The 27,159-nt window shown below is 43.0% G+C and overlaps 1 protein-coding gene across 1 annotated transcript in view; it reads right to left on the minus strand.

Moving 5' to 3' along the window:
- sik2b (salt-inducible kinase 2b) overlaps positions 1 to 27,159 on the minus strand; it is a 59,319-nt gene that overhangs the window by 18,220 nt on the left and 13,940 nt on the right. Inside the window, exons 3-6 of the mRNA XM_023966452.2 lie at positions 27,017 to 27,080; positions 9,710 to 9,871; positions 2,251 to 2,375; positions 1,284 to 1,407 (exon numbers count right to left, since the gene is read on the minus strand). Coding sequence (XP_023822220.1) covers positions 1,284 to 1,407; positions 2,251 to 2,375; positions 9,710 to 9,871; positions 27,017 to 27,080 — 475 coding nt within the window. The remainder of the gene's footprint in view (positions 1 to 1,283; positions 1,408 to 2,250; positions 2,376 to 9,709; positions 9,872 to 27,016; positions 27,081 to 27,159) is intronic.

The following is a 27,159-nucleotide window of genomic DNA, read 5'->3' on the forward strand; positions in this document are numbered from 1 at the left end:
TGGAAAATTGCTCCAAGGATGAACCAGACTTGTGGAAGTTTACAATTTTTTTTCTGAGGTCTTGGCTGATTTTTTGATTTCCCATGATGTCAAGCAAAGAGGCACTTGGTTTGAAGGTAGGCCTTGAAAAACATCCACAAGTACACCTCCAATTGACTCAAATGATGTCAATTAACGTATCAGAAGCTTCTAAAGCCATGACATAATTTTCTGGAATTTCCCAAGCTGTTTAAAGGCACAGTCAACTTAGTGTACGTAAACTTCTGACCCACCGGAATTGTGATAGTGAATTATAAGTGAAATAAATCTGTCTGTAAACAATTGTGGGAAATGATTTGGTGTCATGCACAAAGTAGATGTCCTAACCGACTTGCCAAAACTATAGTGTTGTTAACAAGACATTTGTGGAGTGGTTGAAAAACAAGTTTTAATGACTCCAACCTAAGGTATGTAAACTTCCGACTTCAACTGTATATATTTACAAAAATAATATGGGGGATTGGAAATGATGCAGACAATTACATTGATGGAAGCTACAACCTACTCTGCAATAATAAAGCTCGATCTACCCCCTAAAAAAATAAATATAATAAATATAATATAATATATATATATATATATATAATATATATATATAATATATTAATATACATAATCACATATATACATATATATATATATATAACAATATATATACATATTATATATATACAACAATATATTAATTAATATTACTATCTGTAATATATTATTTATCGATTCCTAAGGCGGTTATGGCCTCGAAGAACAGAGTTGCCCGCCTATAGTAGGAACTTGAAGGGTACCAATTTGAGACAAGGTACTATGCAATGAACGAGATGCAGTTGAGCCTCATGTCAAAAGCGGTCAATGTTTTCCTTGCATGCTAGACCCCTGTGCACTGGTGAGACACAACAGAGTGGATTCTGAAGAGCTCCAAGCAGCCAGTTAAAGGGGTAATCCGGGATTGGTATATACATTTTGGGGACTATTAAATGAACTATGTCGCCATTGATTCGAGGAGATAAAMATTTCTACAGCCCCATCCCTCAGCAGTTTACCAAAACAAGCGGTGGAGTGACCATTTTGTTGTTTTTCATATCCCGTATTGCCCCTTTAATGTCCTCTACTGGTATTCACCAGTGAACAAAAACCTTTCCAACAACAACAGACTGCTGTTTGGCTTCGGATGGTGTTTTTCCATAGGAGCAATGGTGTTACTTCAGGCTTTTTTGRGGTGTAAGCACTATGTTATTGAGTCTCACCTTCTGTCATGAAGTAGGGGATGCGGAAGCGACCCTCCAAGACACGCTGTCGGAGCACGGGTAGGGTGGGGCCATCGAAGGGCAGGGCGCCACACACCAGCACGTACAGCACCACCCCCATACTCTACATTGAGACACCCAACCACGCACGCAGACAGACAGACACACACACTAGGTCAGGGGCTGCAGTGGGAAAAATCTTTACACTCACATAACTAGATCAATCATGTACAAAAGGCACCTAGATGTATGCGAGGGCGAGTTCAATATGCCGTAAAAAAACAAGGAGGGCTATAAAAAAAAAAAAAGAGGTTGGGAAATCGTATGCTCGGACATGATGTTTTCAGGGCACCTTTGAAAAAGAGAGTAGGTAGGGCTATTTGGTTTATGGCAAGACGTAATTATCATACACTTATCACTGCAAGGCTTAGGGGGAAAGCAAACAATTGATCAGCAGACTAGGGTTGATGATTCACAATCAGAACCCCCAACGCAATCATGTCCAGTATCTTTAAAAAAAAAAAAAAAAAAAACACACCTCTCAGTTGAGCACCATGGTTGCATCCCAAATGGCAACTTAATCCCTATACAGTGCACTGCTTTTGATAGGGCTCTGGTCAAAAGTAGTGCACTATGTGGGGAGTAGGGTACCATTTGGGAYGCAAAACGTTGCCCCAGTTTTCTCTTTGTTTAATCTGATCTGAAGCACATTGGTGGGCCTCACTATTGCTTCTAATGCCCATGATTAGAGGGGGTCCAGTTTCAAAGACAATGTACAGTCAGTTCTGGGACACTCCGTGTGTAACACCGAGGTACTAGTAGCAGTATTTGTGACTCATCGCAGAGCAGGTGTCCCCAAAATGGCAGCCCATTCCTTATATAGTGCACTACTTGGGACCAAGGCCAATAGGGCACTATTGAGGGAATAGGGATGCCATTTAGGATGCTAACAAGAGCATTGTCTTACCCAGATGTCCAGCTGGGGCCCCTCGTACTGTTGTCCCTCGAACACCTCCGGAGCAGCGTAGGGGGGGCTGCCGCACCACGTGGCCAGGGGCTCCCCGGGCTGGAAGAAGTTCCCGAAGCCAAAATCTAACAAAAGGGGAGAATGACACGGTTAACTTCATATTATTACAGACCTTCACCTTGAGTCCTTCTGCCCATAGATAGTATGGAGGGTTCTGCCTGTGCACATTTGGCTGGCTGGCTGGCTGAGTGAGTGAGCAACGGGTGGTAAGAGGTGAGGGAAGGATGGAAGGGAACGGCTCRGAACAGGGGGAGATGCAGACAGAACAGTGACTACTCAGGGAGAAAGAGAGCAAGGTAGAGGGAGAAACAGCAGAAGGTGGCTGATTCACTGACTACCTGTAGCACAGGGGTAGCTTTAAAGCTAGCTCCAGATTAGAACAAACAAATGTGTGTGTGCATGCGGTCAAAAGATAGTGTTCACTACTCTGGTCAAAAGTAGTGMACACTATTTAGAGAATAGGGTGTTATTTAGGACGCACAGTAGAACAACCTGCAGGGTTTTTTTTGTTGCCAATGTGATATGTAATGCACATATTTGTGTGTTGAGGCCATTGATGGGCTAGCTGGGCCTTCATGAGGTCATCTCCCAGGAGACTGACTTGAGCTCATAGAATGACTGTTCTGATTGTTCCAAGGAAGGAAGAGAGAGCGAGAAACAAACTTACAACTCGATCTTAATCATAACTCKATTTTTTTTTCTGCCTTTCATTAAAATTCAACTTCCAACAATGTGTTGCCAAATCTTTTACCAGTATGAAGCTGCTCACTTTAACTTTAGCAAATTGCCCCCCCCCCCCTTATTCTCTATCCGTCTCACTCCTTTGCGTGTCTGTTCCTTATGTTTAAGATTCTATTTGAATACATTTCAGTGTGAGAATGGAGAGACTGTTATCTGTGGAGCCCGACGGTGTTAAGGGACCCTGTTGTAACAACTAACATTTATCAGATGAATAACTATTTTTAGTATTTGTTTTTAATCATCACAGTTATATAAAGCCGAGGGAAGAAGATGCGTTGCGACAAATACAAATACTAATATTCCGGCTTACGTAATGGGGGCAGGTAGCGTTGGACTGCGTGGCACAAAGCAGTGTTCAACAGCTTTTCAAATTGATTTAGTCTCTTCAGTGCTCCGGCCAAATGATCACCCCTCCCTGAGTGATTGTCGCTCACCCCTCCCTGAGTGATTGTCGACCCCGTGAGATCCAATGTCCAAGATCAACCCGTATCAAGCTGCAGCAGTGTTCCTGTCTGCATCCTAAACGCCAATCTATTCCCTTTCTAGGGCACTACTTTTGACCAGGGCCCATTGGGAAGCACATAGGCAGTACTCCAGACTAACATATGACTAATTCGAACAGGAAGTACCAGTGACACGATCAATATGGAAGGGTTCCGATGAAGTGGATGCTAAGCTACAGGACTGTTTCGCTAGTACAGACTGGAATATGTTCCCGGGATTCATACGATAACATTGAGTAGTTTACCACATCAATCACGGACACTTATAAGAAATCCCGCTAGGACTTCCGACGAGCCATCAAAAAGTAAAAATGTCAAAACAGSACTGCTACGCAGGCTTTGACGCTTGTTGGATGTGGCAGGACTTGCAAACTATTACGGATTACAAAGAGAAACTCAGCCGCGAGCTGTCCAGTGATGTGAGCATACCAGACAAACTAAATTCCTTCTATATTCACTTTGAGGCAAGCAACACTGAACCATGCATGAGAGCACCAGCTGTTCCGGACGAGTGTGTGACATTGTTCTCCGTAGCCGATGTGAGCTAAACCTTTAAACAGGTTAACATTCACAAGACTRCAGGGTCAGAAGAATTACCAGAACACATACTCAGAGCATGCGCTGACCAGCTGGCAAGTGTCTTCACTGACCTTTTCAACCTCTCCCTGACCCAGTCTAACACCTACATGTTTCAAGCAAACCACCATAGTCCCTGTGCCCAAGAACGTTAAGGTAACCTGTCTAAATGACTGTCGCCCCGTAGCCCTCACATCTGTAGCCATGAAATGCTTTGAAAGGTTGGTCACAAGTTACATCAAAACCATCATCCCAGACACCCTGGGCCCACTCCAATTWGCATACCGTCCCACAGATGACACACTCTCTATTGCGCTCCACACTGCCCTCTCCCACCTGGACAAGAGGAACACTTACATAAGAACGCTGTTCATTGACTACAAATCAAAATCAAATTTTATTGGTCACACACACATGGTTAGCAGATGTTAATGCGAGTGTAGCGAAATGCTTGTGCTTCTAGTTCCGACAGTTCAGTAATATCTAACAAGTAATCTAATAATCMCCAACAACTACCTAATACAAACAAATTTAAAGGGATAGAATAAGAATATGCACAAAAATATATGGATAAGCGATGGCTGAGTGGCATAGGCAAGATGCAATAGATGGTATAAAATACAGTATATACATATGAGATGAGTAATGTAAGRTATGTAAACATTATTAACGTGGCATTGTTTAAAGTGACTAGTGCATTTATGTAGGCAGCAGCCTCTGAGTTAGTGATAGCTGTTTATCAGTCTGATGGCTCTGAGATTGCTGTTTTTCAGTCTCTCGGTCCCAGCTTTGATGCACCTGTACTGACCTCGCCTTCTGGATGGTAGCGGGGTGAACAGGCAGTGGCTCGGGTGGTTGTTGTTCTTSATTCTCTTTTTGGCCTTCCTGTGACATCGGGTGCTGTAGGTGTCCTGGAGGGCAGGTAGTTTGCTCYTGGTGATGCGTTGTGCAGACTGCACCACCCTCTGGAGAGCCTTGCGGTTGAGGGCGGTGCAGTTGCCGTATCAGGCGGTGATACAGCCCGACAGGATGCTCTCGATTGTGCGTCAGCCAAATTTCTTCAGCCTCCTGAGATTGAAGAGGCGCTGTTGCGCCTTCTTCGCCACACTGTCTGTGTGGGTGGACCATTTCAGTTCAGTTATCTACAGACATTTTGCTTGGTTGATTGCCTTACGGATGGAATAACTACACTGTTTATATTTGGCCATATTCCCAGTCCTCTTTCCATGGTTAAATACGGTGGTTCGCGCTTTCAGTTTTGCGCGAATGCCGCCATCCAAAGGTTTTTGGTTAGGGTAGGTTTTAATGGTCACATCTCCAATGCACTTCCTTATAAACTCACTCACAGAGTCAGCGTATAGATCAATGTTATTCTCTGAGGCTGCCCGGAAGATTTCCCAGTCCGTGTGATCAAAACAATCTTGAAGCGTRGATTCCGATTGGTCAGACCAGCGTTGAATGGTTCTAGTCACGGGTACATCCTATTTGAGGACGGTAGGAGCAAGATTGAGTTGTGGTCAGATTTGCCGAAGGGAGGGCTCCCTATAGCTCAGCATTCAACACGATAGTGTCCTACAAGCTCATCACTAAGCTCAGGATCCTGGAATTTAACACCTCCCACTGCAACTGGATCCTGGACTTCTTGACAGGCCGCCCCCAAGTGGTTAGGGTACACAACAACACATCCGCCATGTTGACTCTCAACAGGGGCCCCTCAGGGGTGCGTGCTTAGTTTCCTCCTGTACTCATTTGAGATTTTAGTCACTTAGCAGACAGTGTTATCCAGAGCGGCTTAGTGCATTCATCTTAAGATGAACACCCCCCGTTTCTCTGTCCTGATAATGTTTTAGGGAGCCTGAGCACGCATAGTCGTACCTGGCCTGCTGCTCGGAAATGTAGGAAAGTGTTTTTTTAACATCCATTGCGAATGACAATATATTAAAACTATAATTCCTCACAGAAAGCTATTTAAAAAACACATTATTATTGAAATGGAACAGTTCCATGAAAATGCACATATAAAATAATAACTAGCACACAGAACAGTAGAATAAATTGTAATCTAACCCAAACTTGAAACTCATGCACCGCCTATGAAGTCTTTATAAAACAATTGCCTTCAAGTCCATGGCCGTATTTTGCCTATAGGCTACTTTCAAACAAGGTAAGACATGCCTCATAACATGAAATAAAACGTTCAGGTGTCAAACAATTACATATCATTCCAAAGTGCACACTGCCTCCAGCTCACATTGTAAAGTGGTGGGTGACACGCTGATATGATAGCCTGTTGCCTGTACTTGAATGGGAGGTGTGCTTCAATGAACAGTTGAGAAATAAAACTTTTACATTTTAATTGTGCACCAAAACTGTTAACATGCGGTTGCCTTTAGAATTGTTGCGCAATGAATAGGCTTATAAAAGCACATGTTYTACTCCGGCAGCAATCAACTGGGAGCTTTAGCAGAAATCCCACTCAAAATTGGCTCTGTATGCTTGTGCGCGTCTGATAGTTGTGCTGGATAAATAAGATTATTATGACTAACGAAAATACACAGGCCAATTTAATTCCTCTAAATTATGCAAATTACCCTATAGACCGAAAAGCACGACGGTCAAATGTATTTATATCAACTGGTATTTCCATAAATGAAAAAAAAAAACAGAATTTTTCTCCCAGTCATTTTGGCCAGCAACAGATTTATTTAAATGGCCTTTTCATAATTATTTTTTTGGGGGAAAAAGCGGGCAATTGCCAGCAAAAGGAAACACTGTGTGATGTATAACAGACTGCACAGCACACACTTAACAGCAGCAGGGCAGCATTGCCATTGACTAGCCTAGCTAAAAACACAAGGTTTCTTAACCGTCATCTAAAATGTACACGAATCCATCCCATGCACGTCTGGATTATATTCTAGTAATACTGTGAATCTGGGTTTACTGAATGATAGTAATCTGAAACATGTTTTCCACCCCTTTTTTTTATACCTCACATGAAAAAGGTCAAAATGTGAAAATGAGAGGTGAAGGCACGGTATACGTACGTCTAGATTTAGCCTTGGCTTTGGCCTACATTTGAACTAGAGACAAAAGAAGCGGTCAATCCTACACCTCAAGCCTATAAGTATGTTGTAGATTAAGCTGTAGATTTTGAGGCGGCAGGTAGCCTAGTGGTTAGAGCGTTGGACCAGTAGCCGAAAGGTTGCTAGATCGAATCCCCGAGCTGACAAGGTAAAAATCTGTCGTTCTGCCCCTGAACAAGGCAGTTAACACACTGCTCCTAGGCCGTCATTGAAAATAACAATTTGTTCTTAACTGACTTGCCTATTACATAAAGGTTAAATAAATTAAAAAATAGAATAGGCGAGATAATGATATGACGGTGAGAGTCACGGCAAGGCATGTTAAGGCAGAGTAAGGAAGGAGTGAGGGCTTACCAGCGGAGCTGACCCACTTTGCGGGCTGCATTTTGAGCAGCGCGGCTGGCTGACGTCAATGTTCCCAACAGGCCAGGGGCTCGCTATGTGTGGACGGTGGGCTGTGCAACGCCGCGCCCAGCCCCGATCACTCTGTGTCCCAAATGGATCCCCTTTCCCTATTAAGTGCACTACTTTTGAGCAGGGCTCTGGTCAAAAGTAGTGCACTACATTAAGAATAAAGTGTAATTTGGGATGTAGACACTATCTAGACTACTTCCTGTTCCAAATATTAGCCTAACGCGTCTACTCACACGGGGGGGTCAACGCTAGCTAGTAGCCAACAGTGCTTGTGTTTTTATAATGAGGGATAATGCGATGTGTCCTTGCGCAAATTTATACAAGTGCATAGAGAGCTCAGCTTACTATGGAGATTTATACAGCTGGGGGAATGTGTGTGTGGTGGAGTATCATCCTGTCTGAGGTACAAAAGCATGCATGTTGGCCATATCAAATGACTTTCACCACTGGGGAGGATGAATGAGGGGTTGGCTGAATGATGATATAACACCTGCACCTTTAACATGTTATTCTGTGTAGCGGGTGGCCTTTCAGCTTGGTCCATGAACAATAAAACAAGACATAGTATGGGTGAAGAGGGGGGGGGGCAGGGCGAGCAGTGTACCCCTGTGATCAAATATTGTTTGCTGCAGCAGCAGAACCAATCCATTTAAGAGGCTTCCTGATAAGTGCACGATCTGGCTGCTTCTTAGAACGTGCTGAGCTCGCTCACACACACACACACACACACACACACACTCTCTTTGAAGTGGAAACAAAGGCAACACCCCCCGCTGCCTGGCACTTTGGTGACCTTTCCTTGACTGACCATCAACCACCACAGCGCTTCTGAGAAACTGACCACCAGGGCAGTTCTGGGTATACAAAAGGAGACCTTTAAAACGGGGGACTAGTGTGGCAGTAAATCCTCTTATTTGAGGATGAAACATGAACCACACAATGTCCTTTGGTGAGGTAAAACAGGGGTTAAATATCACTGGGGGAATATTTATCTGTTTCTCTGTGCAGTGAGTCTCTTTTTAATCCAGAGAGACTCGAACAAAACAACAAACTTCCTCATCTAAGCCAAGCAAAGCACAGGATGTACCAATGTTCTTGTGTGCCTGCCTGATGTATTTGTAATCCTGGGTTAATGTAGTTTCATTGGTCAGTTTCTCAAAATAAGTGTACCTTCCCCAAAAATTGGATCTGAGTTATTGTGGTGGCGATATTGCCTTTGGTAATAACAACAACCACCCRCCACCACTCACAACAACTGATCATCTTCTCTTACATCCAGAGAGACAAACTGGTTTATGTTCATTAGACATCAAACAGAACTGACTAAAACCGAGGGACTACAGGGACTCATTTTCATTTTCAGCTGAAAAATGTTTAGAAACGTTTTCCATTCCTGCCCTAATGAACACGGCCAAGGAAGGGAAAACAGGCTTCTTAGGAAGCCCCGGCCACGTCTCTCTCTCCATCAGTCACTGTCCGGACTAGCCTAGATCTAACACCCCTGGAGCAGGAACACAGGGACTCTGTGGGCATGCGCACATCGTATCACCGTGTCTGAAACTCGGAACACTCCTTCTCGCCCGGCACTCTCCCAGATGCTCGATGACATTTTTCACTGGCCCGCTCAAAATGCCATCGTCCTGATAACGCAACAGCAGCCCAGGGCTCTGTGCAGTACGGCCTAGCTTCAGCTCCTGCTTCCCTCATCTAGCTAGGGGATTTTGGTTACCTCTCAACACAGTGCAAATGGCCTGCTCTGGTMGTTAGACATTTCAGARCTGAACCGTCGCTGAGGTCATTGCTCCTGGCCATGTAATCCAACAGCAATGTTCTGATCAAAACAAGTTGTGAAGTTGTTCTCACTGCAATATAAAAGACTTGGTTTACATTTTCTAGGCCTATGTCGATTTACAGGTTCTTCATGACTTTGTGAAATTCTCACACAGTACATCCCACTGGCAATTCCAAGATTATTCTTARGTTACCCTGAAACACTAAGAGTAGGGTTGCAAAATGCAGGTAACTCCACAGGTAATTGGATCAGGGGAAAAAACGGGCTTTAATGCACCGACCGCCTACCTGCTATCTTGATGTTCATGTGTACGTCCAGCAGCAGGTTCTCAGCCTTCAGGTCTCGGTGGACTATGTTGCGGTTGTGGCAGTACTCCACCGCTGACAGGATCTGCCAGAACTTGCGCCGCGCTTCCAGCTCGCTCAGTCTCCCGTGTTTGGCCAGGTAGTCTAGAGAGGGGGAGAGGGTTAGAGTCATAAGTTCAGCTGGCTTAAATTCAAAATCAGGGGTGGCTAGGATGCAAAGGCCTCAAACATGTAGACCTATGTGTTCTCAAAGTCTTCTTCCTAGCTAAGGCTTGCTAGACTACATATTAGACCAAATCCATCAGTGTAACTAATAGAATAACCACTCTGCTCATGCCTGAACAGTAATAGGCTAGTACAATTCCATTTGGGTTTGTTTTGCCATATCCATGTTTGTAGAGTACAATCACAGAGGCATGGAATACCTCAGCTCGCTCAACTACTCTTACAGTAACCACCCTTCTCCCAGCCAGACAGCCAGCCGACAGAGGACAGGACAGTGATGAGACACAATAAGGAGCCTGGGCTGTGATCGGGTCGATGCAGCAGAGTAAACATCCCCCCGCATGGACATAATCATGCGGTCAGTCACCACATCCAGGAGTGCTGGGTCAGCCCCCTGGCCCTCGGCCAGCCAAGCYCACAGACCCAGCACTAACAGGCCCAACTAACGCAGACACTGCTCCGCTGGGTAGTAACAAACACATTATAGCCTATGCCTACTTTAACACAAAGAAAACAGAACACATTCAAAATGAAGGAATTGACCAATTTATTTCCTCATCAACTAACTCAAGGAGGAACTAGGAGGGAGGTTACTCAGAACTGGCCTGTTTGTGCGTGAGGAAATAAATGGCTCCTGAGTGGTGCAGCGGTCTAAAGCACTGAATCTCAGTGCTAGAGGCGTCACTACAGAACCTGGTTCGATCCCGGGCTGTATCACAACCGGCCGTGATCGGGAGTCCCATTGGGAGGCGCACAACTGGCCCAGTGTCATCCGGGTTAGGGGAGGGTTTGGCCGGGGTAGGCCGTCATTGTAAAATAAGAATTTGTTATTAACTGACTTGCCTAGTTAAATAAAAGGTTAGAAAAAAATAAAAAAAATATATATACATACATACATACACACATTTAATCCTAGTAAAAATTCCCTGTCTTAGGTCAGTTAGGATCACCATTTTACTATTATTCTGACATTTCACATTCTTAAAATAGAGAATGATTTATTTCAGCTTTTATTTCTTTCATCACATTCCCAGTGGGTCAGAAGTTTACATACACTCAGTTAGTATTTGGTAGCATTGCCTTTACATTTTATAACTTGGGTCAAACGTTTCGGGTAGCCTTCCACAAGCTTCCCACAATAAGTTGGGTGAATTTTGGCCCATTCCTCCTGACAGAGCTGGTGTAACTGAGCTAGGTTTGTAGGCCTCCTTGCTCGCACACGCTTTTTCAGTTCTGCCCACACATTTTCTATAGGATTGAGGTCAGGGCTTTGTGATGGCCACTCCAATACCTTGACTTTGTTGTCCTTAAGCCATTTTGCCACAACTTTGGAAGTATGCTTGGGGTCATTGTCCATTTGGAAGACCCATTTGCGACCAAGCTTTAACTTCCTGACTGATGTCTTGAGATGTTGCTTCAATATATCCACATAATTTCCCTACCTCATGATGCCATCTATTTTGTGAAGTGCACCAAGCCCTCCTGCAGCAAAGCACCCCCACAACATGATGCAGCCACCCTTGTGCTTCACGGTTGGGATAGTGTTCTTCGGCTTGCAAGCCTCCCCCTTTTTCCTCCAAACATAACGATGGTTATTATGGCAAACAGTTATATTTTTGTTTCATCAGACCAGAGGACATTTCTCCAAAAAGTACGATGTTTGTCCCCATCTGCAGTTGCTAACCGTATTCCGGCTTTTTTTATGGCGGTTTTGGAGCAGTGGCTTCTTCCTTGCTGAGCGGCCTTTCAGGTTATGTCGATATAGGACTCGTTTTACTGTGGATATAGATACTTTTGTACCCGTTTCCTCCAGCATTTTCACAAGGTCCTTTGCTGTTGTTCTGGGATTGATTTGCACTTTTCGCACCAAAGTACATTCATCTCTAGGAGACAGAAAACATCTCCTTCCTGAGCGGTATGACGGCTGCGTGGTCCCATGGTGTTTATACTTGCGTACTATTGTTTGTACAGATGAACGTGGTACCTTCAGGCATTTGGAAATTGCTCCTAAGGATGAACCAGACTTGTGGAGGTCTACAATTTTCTTTGAGATCTTGGCTGATTTCTTTTGATTTTCCCATGATGTCAAGCAGTTTGAAGGTAGGCCTTGAAATACATCCACAAGTACACATCCAATTGACTCAAATTATGTCAATTAGCCTATCAGAAGCTTCAAAAGCCATGATGTCATTTTCTGGAATTTTCCAAGCTGTTTAAAGGCACAGTCAACTTAGTGTATGTTAACTTCTGACCCACTGGAATTGTGATACAGTGAATTATAAGTGAAATAAATCAGTCTGTTGGACAGAATTGTTGGGAAAATTACTTGTGACATGCAAAGTAGATGTCCTAACTGACTTGCCAAAACTATAGTTTGTTAACAAGAAATTTGTGGTGGTTGAAAAATGAGTTAATGACTCCAATTTAAGTTTATGTAAACTTCCGACTTCAACTGTGTGTGTGTGTATATATATATATATTTTGCACATAAGAGGGGGAGGGAGGGAAGAAGCGAGTCAGAGCCAAGATTACCTAACTCCAACGTCCCTGGCTGCTGCAATGTTGCGCAAAGAGCTGTATCACACTCTTCTGTCCTGACGCTTACGCTGCCTCTCTGAGGGACAAACAGGAGGAAACAATTTGGGCCACGCACCCTTTTCCTGAGACAAATGCAAACATTTTGAATCTATTTTGGGCTTGGCTTATCTTGTTTTGGTTGACAACTAGAATAGTCTACATGTGATTTTTTTTTAAATAAAAATAAATAAATAAATAAATATATATATATATATATATATAAAAACTCCCCCCATCCATCTCTAACAATCATGGAGCCATCGTGGCTCGATTCTGTTTATATTTATTTAATCAGTATTCAAATGATGCTAATAGTCTATGTGCGCACACACACACACACAGCAACTCCAAAAATGATTGTCGCTGCATAATCCACACGGAATTCCCTATCCAAGCGGTAACGAAGCACCAAGTCTGGGACCAAAAGACTTCTTAACAGCGTCTACCCCCAAGCCATAAGACTGCTGAACAGTTAATCAAATGGTGCAAATAAGCATTTCACGGTAAGATCTACACCTGTTGTATTCAGTGCATGTGGCATTTAAAAATAATCATTTGTAACCATCCGCAAATGTCAAAATCTAATTCRTTACGACTTCCTCCCGCCAATTACAACCTTCAAATCCTGAACAGATATACAATGGGGGAGAGAATTAATAATTCCTAATTCATCGTTTCCCATCCAGCCTCATCAACAGCCTCTGGGGAACATGTTTCATGGCGGCCTCTTCACACCTCCAACCAGCAGGCAGCCATGCATGCAGCTCTGTACTTCACGCCCTCACATAGCATGGAGGGAAGGAGACGGAGATGTATGAGCACCCATATCCCTCTACAGTAGGGCAAAACTACGTTGAAGAAATTAACGACACAGAACACTTCAGGTGCCCTACCAGAGTTCGGGTTTTTAGAGTCCGAGTAATTTAAAGTAATTTAGGTGGGGGTCGATGTTCCTCACAAATAACACTGTTGACCATCCTGTGCTTAAACAAGAGGGCTGGATAAAAATTACAGATGGAGCAAGGGCAATAGCAAGTATTAAGCTGAATTATAATTCACTCATATACATAGAGTTCATCACGCAGATGGGAATGCATACGGCTACAGTTCCAGGAAACTGTGACATTATAGACAGACACTGCATCTGATAAATGGTTAACTATAGAGGATACGAGAAAAACATTACACTGATTAGAGGGTGCCATATTCCATATCGTTACCCCTCTTGACCGAGGCTTCTCTTTGTGGCGTGTCGCTAACAAACAAGAAAAACGCACTTGGCATGGGAATGTGGCGAGGTGCTCTGAATATAGAGACTGGGTGGGCTAGGGCTGCTGCAGCTACACAACACAGCTATGCGATAAMCCTCGCTGCATACACTGAGTAAGTAGGCCTACAGCGGCCTCTTGCCCTATCGTACCTTACCAATCCCTCGCTAGAGAAAGTCTGGACTTTGGATCCTGGATATCTGTCTGGCTGGAATTAGCTGACACCATGACATTGGACAATAGAAGTGTTGTTCACTGTGCTACATACTATTTCTATTGCATTGAAATAGACATTACGAGAAACACAACACAGAGGTTGACATGGTTTTTGAAAGTTAATAATTATGCTGTGGCTGATGTACTACACCACCCAGACACATAAAATATACAGTCGTCCTTCTGAACTGAGCTGCAGGCAGGAAGGAAACTGCTTAGGTGTCACCATGAGGCCATTGGTGATTTTAAAACAGCTATAGAGTTCAGCTATAGAGTTCAATGGCTGTGATGGGAGAAAACTGAGGATGGATCAACGACATTGTAGTGACTACACATGAACCTGAATGACAGAGTGAAAAGAAGGAAGCCTATACAGAAAATACACATACAGAATACAAATATTCCAAAACATGCATGGCACAAGTCACTAAAGTAATACTGAAAAAAAAAGAAGAGGAAATTAATCAACTTTTTGGCCTAAATGCAAAGCCTTATGTTTGGGGCAAATCCAAAACAACACTCAGCCCCCTTATTTTCAAACATGGTGGAGGCTGCAGCATGGTATGTGTATGCCTGACATTGACAAAGACTGGGGAATTATTCAGGATGAAAAGAAATAGGATGGAGCTAAGCACAGGCAAAATCCTAGAGAAAAACCTGCTTCAGTCTGCTTTACACCAGACACTGGGAGAGGAATTCACCTTTCAGCAGGATAATAACCTACAACACAAATCCAAATCTACACTGGAGTGATTTCCAAGAAGACAGTGAATGTTCCTAAGTGGCCAAGTTACAGTTTTGACTTGAATCTTCTTGAAAATCTATGGCATGACTTGATCCCCAACACCTTGACATAGTTTGAAGAATTTAACATAATAACAGGCAAATATTGCACAATACAGGTCTGCAAAGCTCTTATGAGACTTACCCAAGAAGGTGTTTCTAACATGTATTGGGGATATACTTGTTCAATCAAGGTATTTGCGTGATTTTTTTCTATTAATCTTTATAAAATGTTAGAATTCTTCCACTTTTACAGGGTATTTTGTGTAGATTGTTGACAAAAAAAAGTACATTTTAATGCCTATTTGTAACGCAACAAAAAGTGAAAAACAGTTCAAGTGGGCGTAGACTTTCTATAGGCACTGTACTAGCTAGAAGGTAAACCAGCCCTGGCAAACCAGACCTTCAGCTTCACTGTTAGCCTAATCTGTTACTTTCACACACCAGCAACAGCGTTTGGTGCGCTCCAGAGTGCTTCCGCTAAGGGCTAATGACACAAAAAAAGCATGCTCATCACACCAGTGGATGTATGAGTAATGCACTGCTTGAACGTCAGAAGGGGCGAKGAGGACTGACAACATGGCAGCATAGTCAGGTGTACTCAGTCAAAGAAGTGTTGCATTTTTGGGAGAAAGGGGGGGGGGGGTGAATGATGAATCACAGATCTAGGACAGGGTGTTAAAAACAATGAGGAAAAAGCTCAGAAGAGCACAGAGTTCCAGGTCTGTTGGGGAGATGTGTAATCTCTTAACAGCTGCTCAGGTTTTGAAGAGATTGGAGAGCCGAGCTAGAGCAGGACCCGGCGTCCGTAAATTTCTGTGCTGGCCAGCATCCAGACAGCAAAGCAGAGCCTGCCCACCGAACAAGTGCAATAACGACTCTCTCCTGCCTTCAACGTCTCAGCTCCAAATGTATTTTCCTGAAACTTAGTGCTGAAGTAAAGACGTAACCATAGGCTACACAATCCAAGACTTACCGAGCATGCCCTAGGTCAAATCAGCCAGCAAAGAGATGATACAGCTAGGTGAGTCAACAGTGTAGCCAAGCCTTTTCAGCTCAGAAAATTTAAAAAAACACAGATACCTACTGAGTAACAGAAGAAAAAACATTATAGACCCAACTATTGCAGCAGACAAAAGAAGTTGACAGGCAAAATTAATCTCGCCGGGGCACTCTATCAAGAAGACAGATGTGTTCAGGCCTAGTCAATAAAACCCACCCACCCACCCACGCTCTTGCAGTTTTCATTTTAATATGCATGGCCTACATTTTTTCACCCCCTTTCCAAATTCAAATGGTCATCCCCTTTCTCTCTCTCCCCTCTCCTCTGCCTGGAGGTTCTGTTCTGCCACTCCTCATTATTTGTGGTTGACCCAATTTCTCCAGGTTTGATCCACTCCTACAGCGCTGGGTGGGTGGGTGAGGCTCACTAGCCAGCAGACAGGTTGGAATGGCTGCTTTCACTGTGTCCTGCACCCATTACCCTGCCAGACTCAAACTCCATAGGGCTGGGATGGATGGATCTTAGAAATAGACCTATTGAAACGGTTTAAGTCAGACTTAGTAATTCTATGGGATGGACAGACTAGATCTGCTCCCAGAAAACTAGCTAGTTGACACTCAGAGTCCAGGACAAAGCTGGATGGACACGGACCGAGAGCAGTAGGCTTATAAAAAGGACTTCTAAACAGTGATTTTTTWAAATGTATTTTTTTATTTCACTTTTATTTAACCAGGTAGGTCAGTTGAGAACAAGTTCTCATTTACAACTGCGACCTGGCAAAGATAAAGCAAAGCAGTGCGACACAAACAACACAGAGTTACACATGGAATAAACAAACATACAGTCAATAACACAATAGAAAAGTCTATATAGAGTGTGTGCAAATGAGGTAAGATAAGGGAGGTAACGCAATAAATAGGTCATAGTGGTGAAATAATTACAATTTAGCAATTAAACACTGGAGTGATAGATGTGCAGAAGATGAAAGTGCAAGTAGARATACTSKGGTGCAAAAGAGCAAATAAATAAATAACAGTATGGGGATGAGGTTGTTGGATGGGCTATTTACAGATGGGCTATGCACAGGTGCAGTGATATGTGAGCTGCTCTGACAGCTGGTGCTTAAAGTTAGAGAGGGAGATATGAGTCTCTAACTTAAGTGAATTTTGCAATTTGTTCCAGTCATTGATAAGAAAACTGGAAGGAAAGGCAGCCAAAGGAGGAATTGGCTTTGGTGGTGACCAGTGAAATATACCTGCTGGAGCGCATGCACGGGTGGGTGCTGCTATGGTGACCAGTGAGCTGAGATAAGGTGGGGCTTTACCTAGCAGGGTCTTGTAGATGACCTGGAGCCAGTGGGTTTGGAATATGTATATGAAGCGAGGGCCAGCCAACAAGAGTGTACAAGGTTGCAGTGGTGGGTAGTATATGGGGCTTTGGTGACAAAACGGATGCAACTGTGATAAACTGCATCCAATTTGCTGAGTAGAGTGTTTTTGTAAATGACATTGCCGAAGGATCGGTAGGATAGTCAGTTTTACGAGGGTATGTTTGGCAGCATGAGTGAAGGATGCTTTGTTGCAAAATAGGATGCGGATTCTAGAATTCATTTTGGATTGGAGATCCTTAATGTGAGTCTAGACTGTAAACTCTCCTTCCAACCAGACACCTAGGTATTTGTCCACATATTCTAAGTCAGAACTGTCCMGAGTAGTGATGCTGGACGTGCGGGCAGGTGCAGGCAGTGATCGGTTGAAGTGCATGCATTTGGTTTTACTTGCATTTAAGAGCAGTTGGAGGCCACGGAAGGAGAGTTGTCTGGCATTGAAGCTCGTCTGGAGGTTAGTTAACAGTGTCCAAAGAAGGGCCAGAAGTATACAGAAGGGTGTCTTCTGCATAGAGGTGGATCAGAGAATCACCAGCAGCAAGAGCGACATCATTGATGTATACAGAGAAAAGAGTCAGCCCGAGAATTGAACCCTGTAGCACCCCCATAGAGACTGCCAGAGGTCCGGAGAACAGTCCCTCCGATTTGACACACTGAACTCTGTCTGAGAAGTAGTTGATGAACCAAGCGAGGCAGTCATTTGAGAAACCAAGGCTGTTGAGTCTGCCGATAAGAATGTGGTGATTGACAGAGTCGAAGGCCTTGGCCAGGTCGATGAATACAGCTTCACAGTATTGTCTCTTATCGATGGCGGTTATGATATCGTTTAGGACCTTGAGCGTGGCTGAGGTGCACCGATGACCAGCTCGGAACCCAGACTGCATAGCGGAGAAGGTACGGTGGGATTCGAAATGGTCGGTGATCTGTTTGTTAACTTGGCTTTTGAAGACCTTAGAAAGGCAGGGTAGGATAGATATAGGTCTGTAACAGTTTGGGTCTAGAGTGTCTCCCCCTTTGAAGAGCTTTCCAATCTTTGGGATCTCAGACGATACGAAGAGAGGTTGAACAGGCTAGTAATAGGGGTTACAACAATTGCGGCGGATAATTTTCGAAAGAGAGGTCCAGATTGTCTAGCCCGGCTGATTTGTAGGGATCCAGATTTTGCAGCTCTTTCAGAAACATCGGCTATCTGGATTTGGGTGAAGGAGAAAATGGGGGAGGCTTGGGCAAGTTGCTGTGGGGGGGGGGGGGGGGGGTGCAGGGCTGGTGATTGGGTAAAGAACTGTGGCTTTAAAAGACGCCTACTTGACAGCCAGCTACTCAGTCAAGTTGTACAAATGTAGCTTGGTGGATCTTTAGATTGATGTTGAGTGGAAGGGATGTCTGTTTATAGTRGAAGAAAACAGAACATTATAATCCTGTTTACTTACGTCAGCTATTGTGCTGCTTGCTGGGTGTCTGTCAATCTCAGTGAGGATGTTGATGGAGACAGCATATAAATGCATTACCTAACCATATTACATTGCGCAATCAGGACTTACAGCACAATAAGTGGGGACAAAATGGTTCTGTAATACCTAGACATGATCTGCGAAGCAATCTAAGGATTCTCTGAAATGGGGTTACCCAATGTACTGAGCGCACAATCAACTCCAGTCTATTTCTATCATRATGGGCTGATTGCAAGACAAGTCTGCCAAGCGCCACAGAAGCCAATACAGCCCCGGAAAGAGTCCCAAATTGCACCCTATTTCCCTATGTAGTGCTCACATTAAGGGCCCTGATCAAAAGAAGCGCACTAAAAAGGGAATAGGGTGTCATTTGGGATGCGGCCCCGGTATCAATGCAGTCGTCTTTGTCCCATTCACTCGCCCCTACTCTGTACCCTTCATTATCAGGCATAGTGAAAACAAGATGGCTGTTGTTAGAATCAACACCAGTGTCAGCTCTGAGCTTGGCCCTGGCATAACCCAGGCACGGGGAGACAGTGTCAAACACACAGTTTGTTTATTTAGTGCAGTATCGCTGCTTTGTGCACACACACGCGTGATGACCATCCAAAAGGCATCAACCGCTTGATGTGAATCCTTGCTACATTTCCCTCCTCCTGAACCTCTGTAAACATGCATTACTCAGACTAGGCAAAAATCAAACACCCTAAGACGTGAGAATGTGTGTAAGAACAACAAAAAAATGGAACACAAAAAACACAGTGCCTTCAGAAAGTATTCACACTACTGGATTTATTCCACATTTTGTTGAGTTACAGCCTGAATTTAAAAGGTATTATTTTGAGATGTTGGGTCACTGGCCTACACCCCCCCCCCTCCATAATGGAATGATGTTTTTAGAAATTTTGACAAATTAATTAGAAATGAAAATCTGAAATGTATTCAACACCTTTGTTATGGCAAGCCTAAATATGTTCAGGAGTACAAATTTGCCTAACAAGTCAAATAATAAGTTGCATGCAATAAAAGTGTAGAGGATCGGACCCTTTTTTTCAACACTGACGTTTGTGGAAATGTGAAATGAATGTAGGAGAACACATTAGATCTGGTAAAATATAACCTTTGTTCCATCAGCTTTGAAATGCAAGAGAAATGCCATTATATCACTTAGGAGTCTAGATGTAATTTAGATTGCAGTGTATGTGCAAAGTTTTAAACTGATCCAATGAACCATTGCATTATTGTTCAAAGTCTGGTCAATTTATATATTTTCAAGTACATAACTATAGAGAACATACACAAATGATATGGTAATAATCACATCTGTGTGTGTGTGTGGGGGGGGGTGGGGGCAGACACAGCAGGGGTTCAAACTGTAGAACGGATTTTATCAAACAAAACTATGCTACATTTGATCTCTGGGACCCTCAGGTTGACAAATCAGAGCAAGATTACTCAAAGTAAGTACATTATTTATCATCAGAGGTGAATGTATCAAACCAGTTGCCGTGATAAAAGTTGTTGTTGTGTACTCTCCTCAAACAATAGCATTTCCCCCCCCACTGTAATAGCTACTGTAAAATTGTCCAGTGCAGTTAGACGAGCAAGAATTGAAGCTTTCCACCCATATAAGATATGGACATTTTCTTGCTACTTACAACGTCATGGTAATCACATTAGCGCATGTTAGCTCAACCGTGGGGAGGACACCGATCCCGTAGAGGTTAACAGGATTTCTGAAAGACAACCTAATCTCTGTAGCCCACGCATACAATTATCTGTAAGGTCCTTCAGTCGAGCAGTGCATTTCAAACACAGATTCAACCACAAAGACCAAGGAAGTTTTCCAATGCCTCGCAAAGGGCGGCACATATTGGTAGATGGGTAAAAATAAAAAGCAGACATTGAATATCCCTTAGAGTATAGTGAAGTTCTTACTTACACTTTGGACAGTGTATCAATTCAACCAGTCACTACAAAGATACAGGTGTCTTTTCTAACTCAATTGCCAGAGAGGAAGGAAACTGCATAGATATTTCACAATGAGGCCAATGTTTGAAACAGAGTTTAATGGCTGTGACAGGAGAAAACTGAGGATGGCTAAACAACATTGTAGTTACTCCACAACAATAACCTAAATGAGTGAAAAGAAGGAAGCCTGTACGGAATAAAAATATTCCAAAACATGCATCCTGTTTCCAATAAGGCACTAAAGCAAAAATGCAAARAAATGTGGCAAAGAAGTTAGCTTTATGTCTGGAATACAAAGAGTTACGTTTGGGGCAAATCCAACACGGTGTCACTGAGTACCACATTTAATATTATCAAGCAGGGTGCCGGCTGCATCATGTTATGGGTATGCTCGTCATTGGCAAGGACTAGGGAGTTTTGTAGGATACAAATAATACAGCTAAGCACAGGCAGAATCCTTGAGGAAAACCTGGTTCGGTCTGTTTTCCAACAGACACTGGGAGACAAATTCACCTTTCAGCAGGACAAACCTAAAACACAAGGCCAAATATACACTGGAGTTGCTTACCAAGACCACATTGAATGTTCCTGAGTGGCCTAGCTACAGTTTGGACATACATTTTCTTGCAAATCTATGGCAAGACTTGAAAATGGCTGTCTAGTAATGATCAACAACCAACTTGACAGAGCTTGAATAATTTTCAAAAGAATAATGTGCAAATATTGTATAATCCGTGCAAATATTGTATAATCCAGGTGTGCAAAGCTCTTAGAGACTTAGCCAGAAAGACTCACAGCTGTAATCACTGCCAAATGTGATTCTAACATGTATTGACTCAGGGGGTTGAATACTTATGTAATCAAGATATACAGAGCCTACGGAAAGTATTCAGACCTCTTTTTTCACTTTGTTACGTTACAGCCTTATTCTAAAATGGATTAAATAAATACACCTCAGCAATTTACACACAATACCCCACGATGACAMAGTGAAAAAAGGTTTTAGTATTTTTGCAAATTTATAAAAATAAATACCTTATTCACATAAGCATTCAGACCCTTTGCTATGAGACTCAAAATTGAGCTCAGGTGCATCCTGTTTCCATTGATCATCCTTGAGATGTTTCTACAACTTGATTGGAGTCCACCTGTGGTAAATTCAATTGATTGGACATGATTTGGAAAGGCACACACACACACACACCTGTCTATATAAGGTGTGCCAAGGTTGTAGCGTCATACCCAAGAAGACTCGAGGCTGTAATTGCTGGCGGAGGTGCTTCAACAAAGTCTGAACACTAATGTAAATGTGATACTTCAGTTAATTTTTTATAAATTTGCAAACATTTAATACAAGTTTTTGCTTTGTCATTGTGGGGTTGTGTGTTGATTGATGAGGGAAAAACAATCTAAATCTATTTTAGAATAAGGCTGTAACGTAATAAAATCTGGGAAAAGTAAAGGGGTCTGAATACTTCCAAATGCACTGTATTAGTGTTAAATTTTGTATACATTTAAAAAAATATATTTTACAAAAAAGTTAGACATTTTCTTCAACGTTGACTTGCGTATTTTGTTTAGATCCTTGACAATTAAATCAATTTTAATCCCACCATGTAACACAACAAATGATGAAAAAGTGGATGAGTGTGAATACTTTCTGAAGGCACTGTACTTAATATCTGCCTGCACTCATGTTTCCAGCTCCATCATGGATAAGCAAAAAAAACTCAACCGCACTCTGTGCATCGTCAATGGGCATGGATAAGGTAGACAACTTTGCGGCGGGCCTCGTCTCTTCACTTTGTTCACGGGTAAAGAAATGTCATCATTCAAGTGTCAAGCAAGCACTCCCTTTGCTCCCTCTATACAAAAAAATACAGTTGAAGTCGGAAGATTACATACACTTAGGTTTGAGTCATTAAAACTCGTTTTCAACCACTCCACAAATGTCTTGTTAACAAACTATAGGTTTGGCATGTCGGTTAGTGCATGACACAAGTAATTTTTCCAACAATTTCCAACAGACAGATTATTTCACTGTATCACATTTCCAGTGGGTCAGAAGTTTACATACACTAAATTGACTGTGCCTATAAACAGCTTGGAAAACTCCAGAAAATGATTACCTGAAAGGCCGCTCAGCAAGGAAGAAGCAACTGCTCCAAAACCGCCATAAAAAAGCCAGACTATAGTTTGCAACTGCACATGGGGACAAAGATCGTACTTTTTGGAGAAATGTCCTCTGGTCTGATGAAACAAAAATATAACTGTTTGGCCATAACGACCCATAGTTATGTTTGGAGGAAAAAGGGGGAGGCTTGCAAGCCGAAGAACACCATCCCCACCGTGAAGCACGGGGCTGGCAGTATCATGTTGTGTGGATGCTTTGCTGCAGAAGGGACTGGTGCACTTCACAAAAAAGATGGCATCATGAGGCAGGAAAATTATGTGGATATATTTATGTGGATATATTGAAGCAACATCTCAAGACATCAGTCAGGAAGTTAAAGCTTGGTCGCAAATGGGTCTTCCAAATAGACATTGACCCCAAGCATACTTCCAAAGCTGTGGCAACATGGCTTAAGGACAACAAAGTCAAGGTATTGGAGTGGCCATCACAAAGCCCTGACCTCAATCCTATAGAAAACTGAAAAAGCGTGTGCGAGCAAGGAGGCCTACAAACCTGACTCAGTTACACCAGCTCTGTCAGGAGGGATGGGCCAAAATTCACCCAACTTATTGTGTGAAGCTTGTGGAAGGCTACCCATAATGTTTGACCCAAGTTAAACAATTAAAAAGGCAATGCTACCAAATACTAATTGAGTGTATGTAAACTTCTGACACACTGGGAATGTGATGAAAGAAATAAAAGCTGAAATATATCATTCTCTACTATTATTCTGACATTTCACATTCTTAAAATAAAGTGGTGATCCTAACTGACCTTAGTCAAGGAATTTTTACTAGGATTAAATGTCAGGAATTGTAAAAAAAAAAAAAAAAAAAAAAAAAACTTTGTTTAAATGTATTTGGCTAAGGTGTATGTAAACCTCCGACTTCAACTGTATATAAAATGCGAGAACCAGAAAATGCTGCTTACCTAACCAAGATGGCTGGTGGCACCAGTGCTGGTTCATATTGGAGCAGACCAGCGAGCCTGGCGCGTCTGTTGGTAATAGAACATGCGCCTCCTATCGCAATGGTACATCAAGATAGGCCTTATAGAACCGAATTAGGTTATTTCTTCTGGTTTTGCCCTCCTTTCATGACCACTTTCTTATTCATTCTTCACAGCTAGTATCCCTCTCRCTTTTTCATATCAATAACTGCTGCAGTCCAGTAGTAAAATCCCAAATGTTTGTCTTCCACTTTTTAACGGGGCAAAAAGGTTAACCAACCCATTCACCTTGTGCATACCCTCAGTCACACAGAACAAGAGGATCACTGTACACAGCTCTGCACTGCCTACAGTACAATGTGTCAAACATCATGCAAAACAACTCAAATCACTTTACATAACCATTGGGAAATGGCTTGCGTTGGGAAGAAGGCCTGTCTGTGACATCCATGTACTGTACAAAAGCTAACTTTGCTAACGTGCTTTTCACATTTCACATCTTGACCTACATCATACGATATATTCTTAGGTTTAGATTCCATCTTATATGGTGGGCATATAGAACGGACAGGTAAGCCTGTATCAACTCTATACAGATACAGACGGGTATTGAAGAAAGCCTGTTTTGACTGACTTCTAAACTGAATATGGAGGTCAGACAAGCGCTACTAACCCGTGCCGCCTCCTTGCCCTCTCCCTGCTCCGGTGGGTGCCATCCAAGTGGCACGACAATGTAAACAACGGTCTTAGGACAAACTACCAGACTTGTTAAGTCAAAACATAGTGAATTTAGAGATGATTTCCTAGACTATCTACTCGACTCACAATCATACAATTCTAATTATATGGGTTTAACGCAATGGTTCTCACCCATGACAATCAATATTCACTGAAAGTAAGCTTTGGGGCAAGATATGCAAATGGTGGGGAACTCAAGGGAACATTTAATCAAATCATCTCACAACAGGTGGAGGCATTCCTTTTCCCTACTGCCTGTCCTTCAACAGACAAAAGAAGCGTTCCTTTCTGATTACGTAAAAGCCAATCAGTAACATATAATGCATTTGGAAAGTATTCAGACCCATTTACCTTTCCCACATTTTGTTATGTTACAGCATTATTCTAAAATATCCCATAATGACAAAGCAAAAACAGGTTTTTCGAAAATTAAGGAAATATCACATTTACATAAGTATTCAGACCCTTTACTCKGTACTTTGTTGAAGCACCTTTGGCAGTGATTACAGCCTTGAGTCTTCTTGGGTATGGCACTACAAGCTTGGCACACCTGTATTTGAGGAGTTTCTCCAATTCTTCTCTACAGATCTTCTCAAGCTCTTTCAGGTTGGATGGGGAGCGTCGCTGCACAGCTATTTCAGGTCTCTCCAGAGATGTTCAATCGGGTTCAAGTCCGGTCCACTCAAAGACATTCAGAGACTTGTCCCGAAGCCACTCCTGCATTGTCTTGGCTGTGTGCTTAGGGTCGTTCTCCTGTTGGAASGTAAACCTTCGCCCCCAGTCAGAGGTCCGTAGCAGGTTTTCATMWAGGATCTCGCAGCACTTTGCTCCGTTCATCTGTCCCTCGATCCTGACTAGTCTCCCAGTCTCTGCCGCTGAAAAACATCCCCACAGCATGATGCTGTCACTACCATGCTTCCCGTAGGGATGGTTTCCTCCAGACATGACACTTGGCATTCAGGCCAAAGAGTTCAATCTTGGTTTCATCAGACCAGATAATCTTGTTTCACATGGTCCGAGTGTCCTTTTAGGTGCCTTTTGGCAAACTCTAAGTGGGCTGTCATGTGCCGTTTACTGTGGAGTAGATCTGTCCGGCCACTCTACCATAAAGGCCTGATTGGTGGAGTGCTGCAGAACTGGTTGTCCTTCTGGAAGGTTCTCCCATCGCCACAGAGGAACTCTGGAGCTCTAGCAGAGTGACCATCGGGTTCTTGGTCACCACCCTGACCAAGGCCTTTCCCCCCGAATGCTCAGTGTGGCCAGCTCTAGGAAGTGTCTTGGTGGTGGATGATGGAGGCCACTGTGTTCTTGAGGACCTTCAATGCCCTCAGAACAGCCTCAATTCGTCGGGGCATGGACTCTACAAAGTGTCGAAAGTGTTCCACAGGGACGCTTGCCCATGTTAACTCCAATACTTCCCACAGTTGTGTCAAGTTGGTTGGACGTCCTTTGGGTAATGGACCATTCTTGATACACATGGGAAACTATTGAGTGTGAAAAACGCATCAGCATTGCAGTTCTTGACACAAACCGGTGCACCTGGCACCCATTACCACAGGGTTCCCAAACCTTTTCACTCAGGCCACCCTTCCAGCATTGGGGAACATTTTGCGCCACCCCTGTGTGCGTGCCACATTTATTTATATGTGCACAAGCACGGTCCATGACACAAAACTATTCACACCCCTCTGGTTGGCGGAGAGAAAATGTTGTCGGTTTAAAGCCTATTTCAAGCAATTCTACACATTTTTGTCATGGGCTGCAGAGAACATTCTGCAGTTTTAGGTAATTCTATACATTTTGCCATGTATAATGTGTATTCATGTGATATKTGAGTGACTAAAACATTACAAATAAAATGTATGGGCTAAAAAACATTAGCTGACATGGGCTAGTTGATCCGGACATTAGTTATAAAAGCTATAACTTATAAAAGCTTATAAAAGTTATAAAAGCTCTCGAACGTATGCAATGACTGACATGACAAGAGGAGCTGATGATGCACTACCAAATGTTGAAATGGCACCTTGTGCATTCTACTATTACAACTTTCAAGAGTATCTTGGAAGCCGGGCTGAGTTGCAAAAAAAGAAATCAAATGTAAAAAGATCCCCACGCCCCGCCAACACAGTTTGGGAACCACTGCACTACCAAGCCCCTGGTTCAAAGGCACTTAAATCTTTTGTCTTGCCAATTCACCCTCAATGGCACAAATACACACAAACCATGTCTCAACTCTCTCAAGGCTTAAAATCCTTCTTTAACCTGTCTCCTCCCCTTCATCTACACTGATTGAAATATATTTAACAAGTTGCATGAATAAGGGATCGTAGCTTTCACCTGGATTCACCTGGTCAGTCTATGTCATRGAAAGGGCAGGTGTTGTTAATGCTTTGTACACAGCGTATAGGCTACGGCATGCAAGTACACAATATAACTAACAGGAGAGGAGAGGTGACGACACATGACAAAAGAAATCGTTCAGATAAAATTGTTTGACATCGTTTCCAGTCCGGTACAAATTCACTTGGTACGTCTGCTACACTTACCGAAAATCTCCCCGTTTTTGGCATACTCTGTCACCAAGTAGAGCATGTTCTTGGTCTCCATTACCTGTGAAAAAGGGAAGGAAACAATGAGTAAGCAATAAGCACACAGCAAAACAGATTAACACCAACCTCAGCAATGACCT

Source organism: Salvelinus sp. IW2-2015, linkage group LG22 (assembly GCF_002910315.2).
Source record: "Salvelinus sp. IW2-2015 linkage group LG22, ASM291031v2, whole genome shotgun sequence".
In the NCBI taxonomy this organism is placed as follows: Eukaryota; Metazoa; Chordata; class Actinopteri; order Salmoniformes; family Salmonidae; genus Salvelinus; species Salvelinus sp. IW2-2015.